Below are 13,111 nucleotides of genomic sequence, written 5' to 3'. Positions count from 1 at the left end.
AGGCTGGGTAGAGACAGACGTGTCCAACCCTCACCTCCTCCTGCAGCTCCTTCTCCTCCTCAGAGCCAAAAACAAATGACATCAGCCCCTCGTGTCCCCCCCCCCAGCATCCCTATCAGCCCCACGGAGAGGCGGGCGCTTGGAGGAGCGAGGAGGAAGAGGGGGGAAAAGGAGGGAAGAAGAAGGCTGGAGCTGGAAGTTGGTTACTTTGGCAAGCGGACAAAGTTCTGCAAAACCTCACCGGCCAGACTTCAAAAAGGTGGAAAACTGGAGGCTTGCTGCCGGCAGGTCCTGTTATCGGGGGTGAGCCTTATCTGCTCGATGGGGCTGATGGCTCGAGCGAGCCGGGGCGGCTGCTAACCTCTGGCTGAGCTTTGCGAGGTCCCCGAGGAGCTGCACCGTCACTCAGAGGAGAGCAGCAGCGTCCAGGAGATGGGACCACGTGAAGGCACTGGTTGTGCAGCCCGTGGGGTGAGAGGAGCCAGGCTGGGGATACTGCCAGGCCCGGAGCTCGTGGGCATCCCGTCCCTCGTTGATTTAATTCGTGGTGATAGGAGGAGCTCAGCTCTGGAGCTTCAAGCATGGAGTTTAGATATAGGGGAAGGTGGGGCAGATCTCCCCGGGTGTCAACCAGTGCAGCCCAGTCACAGGTTTCACTGTTTTCCCTCTGTTTCCTCCAGGACAGGACTGGTCCCTTGGGCAGACAGCAGAGTGGGTTGGCCACTCTGGGTCTCTGCTGTGGGTAGCTGGGGGTCTCGCAGCCCCAGAAAGCTTTTGGGTGAGAATTTTAGCCACCCCCAGATACTACACGTGGTGTTTCCAGGAGATGAGCCTTCCAGCTTCTCTCTCGAGGAGACTTTCGTATCCCTTGGAGCCCTCTCCCCTCGCACTTCCAAGACATTTCTGCTCTTGCTCACCCTGTGTCACCTCTCCTAGGTGATGTCCTGTTCCTGGGAGTCCTGCTCCAGAGCACATCGTAGTGGGCAGCTCCCCATCCTTCTTAGCACCATGGTTGACCACATTTACTCCCTGGTGTAAAGGGTGTAAAGTGTGGACCACCTGGCCATAGCCCATTCCTACTCATACTTCCACCCACCAGCTCAGCATTTTCAGGAGAAGAGGCAGCCCCTCACGTGGTGCTAGGATATGGTCTGAAAAGCAAAAAATTTATTCTTTTTCACCTCCTAAAACTCCCTGCATGGATGAGGGGTGAAACTCTGCCCATGCTTCCAGCCCGTGCCAGCTGTCCCTCCTTCAGACACAACCCTGCCACAGCGTGGAGGGTCGGGGTTTCCACAGCAGGTCAGGGTTTCGCACGTAGCACAGCAGCTCCCTCGCTGCCATCTATTGAGAGTCAGCCCTCGACACAAGCGTTTGTAAAAAAAATTTTTTGGGGCCGGTCCTCTTTAATGTCTTTATCGATGACCTGGATGAGGGGATCGAGTGCACCCTCAGTAAGTTTGCAGATGACACCAAGTTAGGTGCGTGTGTCAATCTGCTCGAGGGTAAGAAGGCTCTGCAGGAGGATCTGGATAGGCTGGAGCGATGGGCTGAGGCCAACTGCATGAAGTTCAACAAGGCCAAGTGCCGGGTCCTGCACCTGGGGCGTAACAACCCCAAGCAGAGCTACAGGCTGGGAGATGAGTGGCTGGAAAGCTGCCTGGCCGAGAAGGACCTGGGAGTATTGGTTGATAGTCGGCTGAATATGAGCCAGCAGTGTGCTCAGGTGGCCAAGAAGGCCAACAGCATCCTGGCCTGCATAAGAAGCAGTGTGGCCAGCAGGTCTAAGGGAGTGATTGTGCCCCTGTACTTGGCTCTGGTGAGGCCGCACCTCGAGTACTGTGTTCAGTTTTGGGCCCCTCGCTACAAGAAGGACATGGAGGTGCTCGAGAGAGTCCAGAGAAGGGCGACCAAGCTGGTGAGGGGTCTGGAGAGCAAGTCTTACGAGGAGCGGCTGAGGGAGCTGGGCTTGTTCAGCCTGGAGAAGAGGAGGCTCAGGGGCGACCTTATCGCTCTCTACAGGTACCTTAAAGGAGGCTGTAGCGAGGTGGGGGTTGGTCTGTTCTCCCACGTGCCTGGTGACAGGACGAGGGGGAATGGGCTAAAGTTGCGCCAGGGGAGGTTTAGGTTGGATGTTAGGAAGAACTTCTTTACTGAAAGGGTTGTTAGGCATTGGAACGGGCTGCCCAGGGAGGTGGTTGAGTCACCATCCCTGGAGGTCTTTAAAAGACGTTTAGATGTAGCCCTTAGTGATATGGTTTTGTGTAGGCCTTGTTAGTGTTAGGTCAGAGGTTGGACTAGATGATCTTGGAGGTCTCTTCCAACCTAGACGATTCTGTGATTCTGTGGAACCAAAGCTCCTCCACCAGGCAGTTTCCATGCAGACATCATGTTTCAGGGTGGAAAAGGGAAAGTTTAGCCTCCTTTTTCCTTCCCTTCCCTTCCTCCTGCAGAAGCAGAGGAGCAGGCTGGGGCTGCCACCTGCTGTCACCAAGCCTGACCTAACCCTGCCTGGGCTCCCTGGCTGAGGTTGTGGTTTGCTGGCCCCGAGGTCTCCTTCTCCTCCTTCACAAGCATATCCATCATTTCTCCTCTGGCAGGAGTTTTCTCCATTTTTTTTTGTTTCCTTCTAAGCAAACAGCATTTCTTCAGCTATTTAACTACCCCCAAAAATTGAGTGCTTCCTAAATGTCATCATCCAGAGCCCATCCAAAGCCCTGCTGGTGGCTTTGGTCCTCTTCTTCTGACCCCGTGCACACAACCAGGCTCAGCCCAGAGTGTCTCCTGCTAGCAAATGAAGGCAAAAAAAAAAACCTCCTTTTGACTCCTTTTGTTTTTATCATCACCCTCACGGTGAGTTTCTCTTTTGATGTAAACCTCCCGCTGTGCATGCAAGATCTCACGTGAGAGTTGCTCCATGCAGAAACAAAATCGTGGATTCCCAGAATCGTAGATAGAGCAGGAGAAGTGGTTGACAAAGGCTGTGACAAGCAGTGGCATGGGCTAGGAGAGAGGCTGCACGGCTGCTTTGGGCAAGGCCCATGGAAGGACACCGACCTCCCCGTGGTCCTCTGCCACATCTGCAGACGCTTTGGCCACCCCGGCGCATCCCATCCTCCCTCCATGACTCCGTGTGGGCAAAGGAACCAAACCCCAAGCACGGGGCAGGACAATCCTTCTTGGGGGGAACGCAGCTGCACTCCAGACGCAGGAGGATATAGAAAACCAAGAGGTTTATTGGTGGTGGACCAACCCAGCTGCGGATGTGGATGGCAGTGTCTGACAGCAGCTCCTACGGACAGTTTTGGTGCCCAGGGTGCCGGATCTGTCCCACTATGGTCGCTCTCACCTGCAGCAGCGCAGGCGGCCGTTGCTGCAGCTCCCAGCCCAGCGCTCCATGTGGAAGCAGAGCCTCCGGCAGTGCCCGTGGTTGTTCCTGCACTGCTGGCTGTCCGAAAGGCCTCTTGCTGCAGGGGAAAAAGAGGACGGAGACACACGCTTAGCGGACCCGGGAACCCACCTGGAGCTCCCCATGGTGTCAATGGCTGAGCAACCAGTGCTTGAGGTTGGAACCGGGAGCTTCAGCCTGCTTCGTGGTGAAGGGCAGATGTGTTTTGGGAGGAAAACCTCCTTACACCAAGCCCAGCAAGTCTCCTAACAGCCAGCCTAGGAGAGGTGCCTGGCTTTGGGCTGGATGAGTCAGGGGAGGCAGATCCCTTGGGCAACACCAACAGTCAGAGATGTGGTTTTTGGAGATGGTGTTTTATCAGCTGGTGGTTTTGGAGCTGGAATTATTATTATTATTATTATTGTTGTTATTATTATTATTATCATTATTATTATTATTATTATTATTATTTTGTTAAGTCTTCCTGTTTTGATAAAGAAGGTGTATGCTGCTTTTCCTTACACATGGCAAGAGTACTAAGTTTGGGGGTTCTGGAGGGATGCCCTGATGGGTATGCACCACCAGAGTGGGCAAGCCCTTCCCTCTCCTCCTTTTATCCCTAGGACTTAAGTTAATTAAATGAGAGTGTAAATACACAGAGGAAGGAATTCTCCTCTTCTTGATTGTCTGGGTTGATTTCACAGAATCACAGAATCACAGAATTGAAGGGGTTGGAAGGGACCTCGAAAGATCATCAGGTCCATCCCCCCTGCCAAAGCAGGTTCCTTAGAGCAGGCTGCCCAGGCAGGCGTCCAGACAGGCCTTGAATATCTCCAGAGAAGGAGACTCCACAACCTCCCTGGGCAGCCTGTCCCAGGGCTCTGTCACCCTCACCGTGAAGAGGTTTTTTTGCATGTTGGTGCGGAACTTCATGTGCTCCATCTTGTGGCCATTACCCCTTGTCCTGTCCCCACAAACCATTGAAAAGAGGTCGGCCAAATCCCTCTGTCTCCCACACCTCAGGTGTTTTTACACATTGATGAGATTCCCTCTCAGTCTTGTTTTCTCCAGGCTGAACAGACCCAGGTCTCGCAGCCTTTCCTCATAGGGAAGATGCTCCAGGCCCCGTATCATCTTTGTGGCCCTCCGCTGGACTCTTTCCAGGAGATCCCTGTCTTTTTTGTACCGGGGAGCCCAGAACTGGACACAGTACTCCAGGTGAGGCCTGACCAGGGCAGAGTAGAGGGGGAGGATCACCTCCCTTGACCTGCTGGCCATGCTCCTTTTAATGCACGCTGGCCACACTCCTTTTAATTTCCACAGCAGCTACACCATTATAGTCCTAGTGATACCATAGTGACCTTAGAGCAGAGTGAGACCTGAAGTCCTAACACAGATACACAAGAAACCAATCAAAAAGCTCAAAAAGCCCGGCCAAAGCTTCTCTATTCAAACAGAATCCCATAAGAAAAGAGGCAAAAAAAAAAAACAAACAAACAAACAAAAAAGAATTTTAGGTTTTCCCCCCACTTCCCTTCCCCAGAAAGATGCCTTTTGATTTCACGGGGTTCTCCTTGTTTTGTAGGGGATCAGGCTTGTGCCCTGGTCAGGAGCAGAGCTCAAGCTCCTGGCTTCGGCTCAGCATTTCGGCGAGGGATGTGAGAGGATGGAGAGGAGAAGACATAAAGCCCATGAATTTGGGACACCTGCATCCAGGAACTTTGTGGAGATAATTTCAGACAAAATTTGTTCCTGGGAAGCAAGACTCAGGTCAGCCTTGACTTGGCTAGACTTGAGGGCTCTGTCATGTCCTTTTCTACCTGGGGGTAGGGAGCTGCCTTTCCTCTTCTCTCAGTCCTGCAGAAACCCCTGCAAATATTTTGTCCTTACCGGGAACATCCTGGAGGAGGAGAATGACAATGATTGCAAAGAGCAGCTGGAGGATCCGCATGGCTGAGCGTGGGTGGGTGTTTCCCGTGGGGAGGAGTGAAGGGCCGTAAAGAGATAGAGAAGAGGGAAAATCCGGGATTTATAGGGCTGGGGGGGTTGTGTAATGCTGCTGGACGGGAGGGAACTTTGTTAATCTCATGTGCATTTCAACACGACAGCAAACAGTTGCACTGGGATGTGCCCAGTCCTGGACATATCATTTTACGGGGGGGGAAGAAGAAGGAAAAAAACAACAGGGTTTTGTCAACAAACTGCACCGAGCACTGGGGAGGCTGCTTCTGGTTGCTGCTGGAGCCAGGATGTTGGGGCTGACTGAGTCTGGCTCTTCTCGTGTTTGTAGGCTCGAGCATGAGATGTTGAAAACCCGTCCAAGCATTTGCAGGATCAAAGTTTTGTGCCTTTTTATTTGTTTATTTATTTATTTAATTTCCAGCTCCCAGTCTCTGCCCTTAGCACTGACCAAATCGAGCTTGAAAAAATCCAGAGTCCCCTCCCCAGCACTCCCTGACAGCGCAAGGTTAGCTTGAAAAGCAGGGGATCCTTAAAAATCAAAGGTCTGTTTGCATTTCCCAAGTTCTGGGCTGCAAAGTGATCACTGGCAAAGCTTTTGTTTACAGCTGTCAAGAAAAATAGCAATTCCACATATTCCTTTATGGATTTATTGAATAGGAAAGCCGGAGCATGTCTCTGCAATTAGCAGGAGCAGGAGCTTTAGGAAAAGCCTGTATATCACAGATCACCCTTGGTTTGTTTTAGTTCTCCGGGTCAGTTCCAGGAAATTAGTAGACATGGGACCTGAATTTCAACTTCAGCAAACAACACAAAGCAAATAGAAAGCAGAAATCTCCCATAAACAGAAAAGAAAAAGAAAAAAAAAAAGTGGAAGAAGAAATAGAAACCTCACAAAGGATTCTTTTTACAGCAGTGAAGCAGCAGAGGGCATCACTAACTCCTCCGTTTTCCCTCTGCAAGTCACTTCGATGGCCTTTTATTTGCAGGTTGGGTGAAAACTGTAAAACTCAGGCTGCTTGAGGGGAACAAGGATCACCTTCATCAAACAGTTCAGTAGGGAGCCCTTTGCCAGCTGGACTTTGGGTCATGGGACACCAAATGTTTAAACAACATGTGCAACCTGGAGCAAGATTTGGGAAAAGAGAAAGGGGCCCTGGAAATCTTGGGGAGCTTTGCACGTCTGGTGGCACTGCCTGGTGCTTGCAGCTGCGGTGAGCATGCTTTGGGAAAAGGAGCCAAACCCGGCCGATACCAAAAAAAGCAGATTTCCCCCAGAAATTGGGGGCAGGAAGTCTCTGTCCCCCAGGCAATGGCTCTGACGGCAGCTGGGCTTGCTCCCTCCTGCGTGGTCCTTGCGCCTTGCTGGACTCAGCCTCTGTTGAGCCTCTCCAGCTCTTCCTCACTCCCAAACCTGCCAACAGATGTGTTTTTGTTTGTTTTTTTTTTTTTTTCAGAGCCCAGAGCACACAAAGGATGGTTTGTGCTCGGCAACAGAACTTTGCTCCTGGTTGTCTCAGGGGCTGGGGGGCTGGGGAGGAGTCAGGTCAATCCCCATCCTCCCCAGGACCCCAAATGGGAGGGGAGTCCCCACCATCAGGACCTGGAGAGCCCAGGCTTTAAAATTCAGCCTGGGATATATTTACAGCAGTGCAGATGACCACAGCAGTAAATCTGCAGGGGCAAACGCTTCGGCAATTGGAAAGTCTCCTGGAGCCCAACACCATCTTGTGATGCCTCCCCATCCTCCTTTTTCACCAAACCCTGAGAAAAACAAGCACAAGTACAGAACCTCAGAAAAAGTGACCACGGGCTCAGCTTGGGATCAGGTCTGGTCCACAAACTCACCATGGCCGTGGGCAGGTTTTCATTACAGACCGCAATGACATCCATCCTCACCAAACCAGGGGACCGGCTGTCTCCTGCCGTAACAGCGGCCATGAGGGAAGGCCTCAGGTACAGTAAGAACAACACATCTGTGACATTTATCCTAGCTTTCGTCCAACTCAGACTTTTCTTCTCTGGGGAGAGAAGTTTTATATGGTAAATTATCATGCCACCATAAAATCAATTGCTAAATTTGGCTCCCCCTGGTTTCCCCATAGTTATTGTTCATGACTAGGCCATGAGCAGTAAGGCCTCAGCATGTTTCAGGAGACTTTCCTGATCCTCCAAACTTCTCCTAAATAACCCTATGCCAGTCCTGCTTTGCAGGAGAAGCTTCTGGTGTGAACCTCTGCCCAGCAGGCTGTCATGCCTCCTGTCCAACATGAGCCTGCTGGAGGTTTTGGGGGATAATGCCAAAATCCTATGCGTGCTCAGGCCTACAAACATCTGGTGAGTCATAGCCACACAAAACTGAATGGTTTGGGTTGGAAGAGACCTTACAGACCATCTAGTCCCAACTCCCTGCCTCGTGCAGGGATGCCACCCACTAGATCATGTTGCCCAGGGCCTCATCCAGCCTGGTCTTGAGCACCTCCAGGGACTGGGCATCCACTACATACATCCAGAACACATAGGTCTTCAAGTCCTTGAGATGTCTTAGTTCTCAGTGAAGCTGGTGGAGATCTAGCATTCATTCCAGTTGCCTAAACAGACATTTATCATTTGGGATGCTCTGGGGTACTTGAGACATCCGTACTGGGCTGGTAGGTGTGATGCCAGACCTGTGTCCCCAGGACGTGAGGGGCTTGCCCACAAGTATGAAGCTCACCTTGCCCACACAGAACTCTGTTTGACCATCGTCCTGGCGCAGATTACACAGCCCTGTTTAACAATGGCATTTTAAGAGCAGGATTTATTTTCTCTGCCAAACAAACACTGCCGTGTTGCCTGGGAACAGCAAACAAATTCCGGTGAGTGGGAAATTCAGCCATGTGTTGGGAGCTAACATCTCCAGTTATTCAGGAGGCTCGTGCTGGTCAATACACCAGGCATGAGGGTAGGGCTCTACCCTGGCTGTCCGCATGGCTGCAGGTGCCTTTTTCTTCCCTTGGGTTACAGGATACACCATCCTGAGGGTAATCAGTTGGAGCAGCATCCCATACACTCACACCAAAGCATCTTATACTGATGATTAAGCAGCTCCTCATGGGCTGGTGACTGGGTGCAGTGTCTCTGGAGAATTAATGGGTCTTCAAGAAACCATGGGGAAGGGTTTTGTGGAGTCCCTGGACTGCAGCGTGCTGTTCTCCACACTCCATCTCTGTCCTTGGTCCTTCCTCTCCCTGCCCGTGTGTCCATTCATCTTATTTATCATGCAGAAATGCCAACAAATCTTCGGCTTTTTTTTTTTTCTTTTTTTTTTTTCTGGGGTTTGTTTTGGATCATTTCTGGCCAGATCAGTGAGCAAAGGAGCACACAACTCAGGGAGAGTGGGATCATGTCTTTTAGCAGCAGTTTGCATTTATTGTCACATTACTGCCAGAGGTGTAATGCTGCCTGTAAGCTGCCTGAGCATTTCCACCTTACCTTAATTGAAATTTGGCTGGCTGATTGCTTCAAAACCTATTGGGGGCAGGCGGCCTAGCATCTGGCAGGGAGATTCACAGGATGAGCTGCATGAGCTCATCTGCTGCACTTTCTTAGGAAAACAGGCTATAAATATGGTGGCTAGCGGCCCCCAGATAAGAGGCGCGAACCACAAACTTTGTGGACGAAGCTGAGAACAGAGCTGTTTGATTTGGAAGGGCGCCTCGATTTAAACCCCTGCCTGTGCCGTGTCCATACAGCAGCGCGTGCTGGCGAGCCGGGCTGGAGTCGGTCGGAGCTGGGGAGGAATTTGGCTCCGGGCTCAGCCCCATCTGTTTTCAGTGGCGGTTCCCAAGCCAACAGCCGGCGCTCCTGTCCATCTCTCCAGCCGCTGGGAGCACCGGGGAAGCGCTGGCGTCTCCCCGCGTGCCTCGGTGTCCCGGACCGTGCTCTGCCTGTGCTGGGATGACCCCTGGAGAGGATCCGGGCTGCTCGTGAATTCGTCCTCAAGTCGGATGAATTCATCGTTGGACCTCTAGCAATGGGTCCTGACCCTGGTGAGGTCAATGGGAATTTTCCTGTTTGATTCATCCCAGCAAGAATTTCATCTCCCAGGGAGGACTTTTCCCTGGCTCTGGCCAATGCCTCAGCTAACTGGCATAGCTCCCTCATTACATCATTGTTTGCTTGCTTTCACAGAACTGATCGACCCAGAGGGAAGTGTTTTTACCTGGAAGGAGAGACCAAGAGCAATCTGGCAAATGGGGGGATCAAAATTTCACGCCACAAAAACACAGAAGGGCCAAGAGTGGAACTGGAGAGCTAATGGATTTCGGCTGAGGCAGCTTACGTGCAGAAAGCTGCATAAAATCTGATTTATTTTTTTTTAATGATTGCATCAGGTGCAAACATTCTAATTGCTTTGAGATGTTGCTGGGTGACTGCAGAGAAAGGGAGGAGCACCAGAAATGCAGCCTACAGGTGAGGAGACCAGCCAAGGGCAACACTGCACCACTTTCGTATCCCTTCCTCCACTTAAAGCAAGCAAGCCTGGTGTCTTCCTCCCTTTTGCTGCTTCATGGAAGAGGGATGAACCCAGGACACCCCTACTATAGCTGTTGCAGTGGAAGTGATGGAGAAGAAGGATGCATCGCCTCCTGGAGAGTGGCAGAGCATGTCCCTAGCAGCGGCTGTGCTGGGTGCCAGCCGCAGTCACAGACGGGCACTCATTCTGCTAAACCTCAGGTTTATTGTTTCGGGGTAAGGAGAAAGGCAGTTCCTCACCTGCGCATGACAGGTAACAACCAGACGCCAAAAGGGGCAGATATATAACCTGGGCGGCTTTAAAAAGTCACAGTGAAAGGAAAAAAAGATGTGTTGAGAAGTCCACAAGTGAATGCACAGCCTCAGGGAGCTGGAGCAGGGAAGCCACAGCCATAGAAAGGCGCAGGATTTCCTCCCCAGCCGCAGCCTGTTCCTCACCAGCAGAGCCTGCAGCTCTCCACGTGCTGCAGCTTGCCCTTTTAGCCACCTTCAGCTCTTCACGGTGGTCAGTGGCAGACTTTTACAGCAGAGAATGATGGGCTCGAAGCAATACTTGGCCAGGTATTCGCCAGGGATGCAGTTCCCCACGCGGCACAAGCCCCCTTCGTGGTTACAGCTGTCCGGCCCGTGTGCGTGCCCTGTGGAAAGAAGCAGCGAGGTGGTGGGAAAATGCCCGAGCTAGCAAGGTGAGAAAATACAAGTTGGTGGAGTTTCCCAGGGCACCGTGTGCCTGGCCAAGCCAACGCCGGGAGTGTGCACGGAGCTGGGCATGCACGACTGCAGCGAGCACTCCCAGGATCCCCATCCCAACATCAAACGCAGCCTGGAGAAGAGAAGAAACATTCTCCTGGAGCATCCAAAAATTGAGCCCAGAGCAGAAGGCATTTCTGAGGATTCCCTGGCCGGTCTGCTCCCAGAAAGGCAGTGCATTGCCCCATATTTGCATTACCCATGGGAATTAAATCGCACATTTTACCATTTTAGCCACTATCTCATCCAGAAGCCTGAGGACACGTTCCCCCCTTAATACCTCTGGCATTTTGATGTGATCACACAGCAAAGAAAGCTTTTTTCCTCTTCCCAGCTACCTCTGCTTACCACCCTCAGCCTGCCTGGTCTTACCGTGAGCGATCAGGGAGATGAAGATTAAAACGAGCCCGAGGATCCCCATTGCTTGGGTTCTGCTGGAGAGCAGCAGGGCTGAGCGGGGGATTTTGCAGAAGTCTCTGCGTGCTGTTGGCAAGCGGGATGGCATCCTGGAGGAAAGAAGGAGGGAGCGGGCAGGAGTTAATTATAGCCCCGTGACATTCCCTGCTCAGCAACCCTCCGTGTCGCTCTGACCCAGTGCTGCGGCTCCAAACAATGCTGCCTTGCTTCGTGCTCACCGGTGGTCGGCTTCCCCGCTTCCTCCGCCTGGCAGCTGGCATGTGGGGCTGGGAGGCTGCCAGCTGTAGACAGCTACGTGAAAAAAAAATAATAATAAAAAAGAAAAAGAAAAAGAAAAAGAAAAAGAAAAGAAAAGAAAAGAAAAGAAAAGAAAAGAAAAGAAAAGAAAAGAAAAGAAAAGAAAAGAAAAGAAAAGAAAAGAAAAGAAAAGAAAAGAAAAGAAAAGAAAAGAAAAGAAAAGAAAAGAAAAGAAAAGAAAAGAAAAGAAAAGAAAAGAAAAGAAAAGAAAAGAAAAGAAAAGAAAAGAAAAGAAAAGAAAAGAAAAGAAAAGAGAAGAGAAAAGAGAAAAGAGAAAAGAGAAGAGTTGAGTTTAAAAAAAGAGAAGATAAACTAAACTAAACTAAAATAAAAAATAAATAAAATAAAAATAAATAAACTAAACTAAATAAATTAAAAACAAAACAAAATGCAATAAAATAAAATACCATAAAATATAATAAAAAAGAGATGCAGGGTTTCTTCTGTCCTTCACCAGCAGCCAGCGAAGAGCCCGGGGAGGTGCTGGGCTGGGTGGCAGCAGCCTCCTGGGACAGGCTCCTGAGGAGCTGCAGGGAGGAGAGCCTAGGAGTGATTCCTTTTGATCCGAGCCCATGTGAATATTTTCCCCAACTGAAACCTGGCCGTCATTTCCCTGCCAAAAAGGCCACCCCGGCTCTGGCTTCCGAGGAATTTGGGATGCTTCATTCCTGAGTGTGCTGACCACACAGCGCTGGTGGAGGAGGTGGCTGGTTACCTCGGCAGCGCACCATCTGATGGGAATTATGTGACAGATATGTAGCTCTGGCTGTAAAATCAGCGTGCAGTACTCCAGCTACCCTTGCCTGGCTGCTGCCTGTGCTGTTCCTTCAGCTGTGTTCATATAATTGCTCCTGTGAATGCATCCTAAGCCGGATAGCTGAAGGATCGAGGTTAAACATTCCCTTCTCCATCATAAAATGTTGATTCAGATGCACTGAATAGAATCCAAGCGTGCTGTCCTGTATTGGTAACCACATGGAGCCTGATTTACATCACTGAAGATGCCCAAATTCTGGGGATTTCTGCATGAGTGACAGTGGCAGACAGGACACTCTGAAAGCCCAGCAGGATAGCCCAGGACAATTCAAGTGACACCAGTGCCTAGGTGGGGGCAACTAAAGCCAAGAAGGATAAAAGACAAATGTTATTGACTCTTTTAGGGTCAAATGGGTTAAAACATCTTGTTAGAAGGCTGGCCAGTCCTGATACAAGGCGGTCAAGTGCTAGCACACCCCTTATTTTCTTTACCCAGGTCTGGGAGAGGAGGGTACACATCTGAGCATCTCTTGTGGCTGAATGACAGGCCAAAGGGTTGACATGGAAGGGAGAGGACAAATTGCAGTCTTCTCAAAAATAACTCCCCCGCTTCTTTTTTTTAACCTCTAGGGCTCTCAAGTCATCAGGAAAACTCAGGAACTTATAGCTCCGTGTGTGCCCAAATGCTTTGCTGAAGCAGGGCACAACTGCTTGCCCAAGGGTACTTATGTCCTCTGGTTATTTGTATATCTGGGTTTGGTTTGCAAATGATTTCCCCACTATCTTCCTTTCCATCTCCTGTCTGACGCAAAACATGGTCATCGATCCCCACCCCTCCAGAGCACCCTCCCCAGAAAGGAAGGTGAGTGCAGAACATCTTAAAGTCCGACCATGTTCTGGCGCTGACAGGCCTTTGGTTAAACCCAGTGCTGTCAGAATCACGGGGTGACAAGGAGAACGGATGGGGTTTGTACTCACCCCAGATCATATATTAAAAATATTGGAGCATGGCACAGAAACTTCACC

The 13,111-nt window shown here is 50.8% G+C and overlaps 2 protein-coding genes across 3 annotated transcripts; both read right to left on the bottom strand.

Moving 5' to 3' along the window:
* Positions 1–1,952: 1,952 nt before the first annotated feature.
* On the bottom strand, positions 1,953–5,525 carry DEFB125 (defensin beta 125). Its single transcript, XM_048079423.2, has 2 exons — positions 5,279–5,525; positions 1,953–3,467 (listed from the first exon to the last, which is right to left on the bottom strand). Exons 1-2 carry the CDS (start codon positions 5,337–5,339, stop codon positions 3,346–3,348), a joined length of 183 nt encoding a protein of 60 aa, XP_047935380.1. The 5' UTR covers positions 5,340–5,525; the 3' UTR covers positions 1,953–3,345.
* A 3,509-nt stretch (positions 5,526–9,034) lies between these two features.
* Positions 9,035–12,072, bottom strand: LOC106038136 (gallinacin-12-like). 2 transcript variants are annotated; one of them, XM_048079422.2, is made up of 4 exons: positions 11,737–12,072; positions 11,207–11,323; positions 10,988–11,121; positions 9,035–10,503 (listed from the first exon to the last, which is right to left on the bottom strand). In XM_048079422.2, the coding sequence occupies exons 1-4, from the start codon at positions 11,901–11,903 to the stop codon at positions 10,355–10,357; spliced, it is 567 nt and encodes a 188-aa protein (XP_047935379.1). In that variant the 5' UTR covers positions 11,904–12,072; the 3' UTR covers positions 9,035–10,354. The 2 variants fall into 2 exon arrangements, with proteins under 2 accessions (XP_047935379.1, XP_013039880.1); XM_013184426.3 differs by having other exon boundaries at positions 11,251–11,323.
* Between the last annotated feature and the right edge of the window lie 1,039 nt (positions 12,073–13,111).

Source organism: Anser cygnoides, chromosome 3 (assembly GCF_040182565.1).
Source record: "Anser cygnoides isolate HZ-2024a breed goose chromosome 3, Taihu_goose_T2T_genome, whole genome shotgun sequence".
NCBI lineage: Eukaryota > Metazoa > Chordata > Aves > Anseriformes > Anatidae > Anser > Anser cygnoides.
This window is presented reverse-complemented; position numbering and strand designations above follow the sequence as displayed.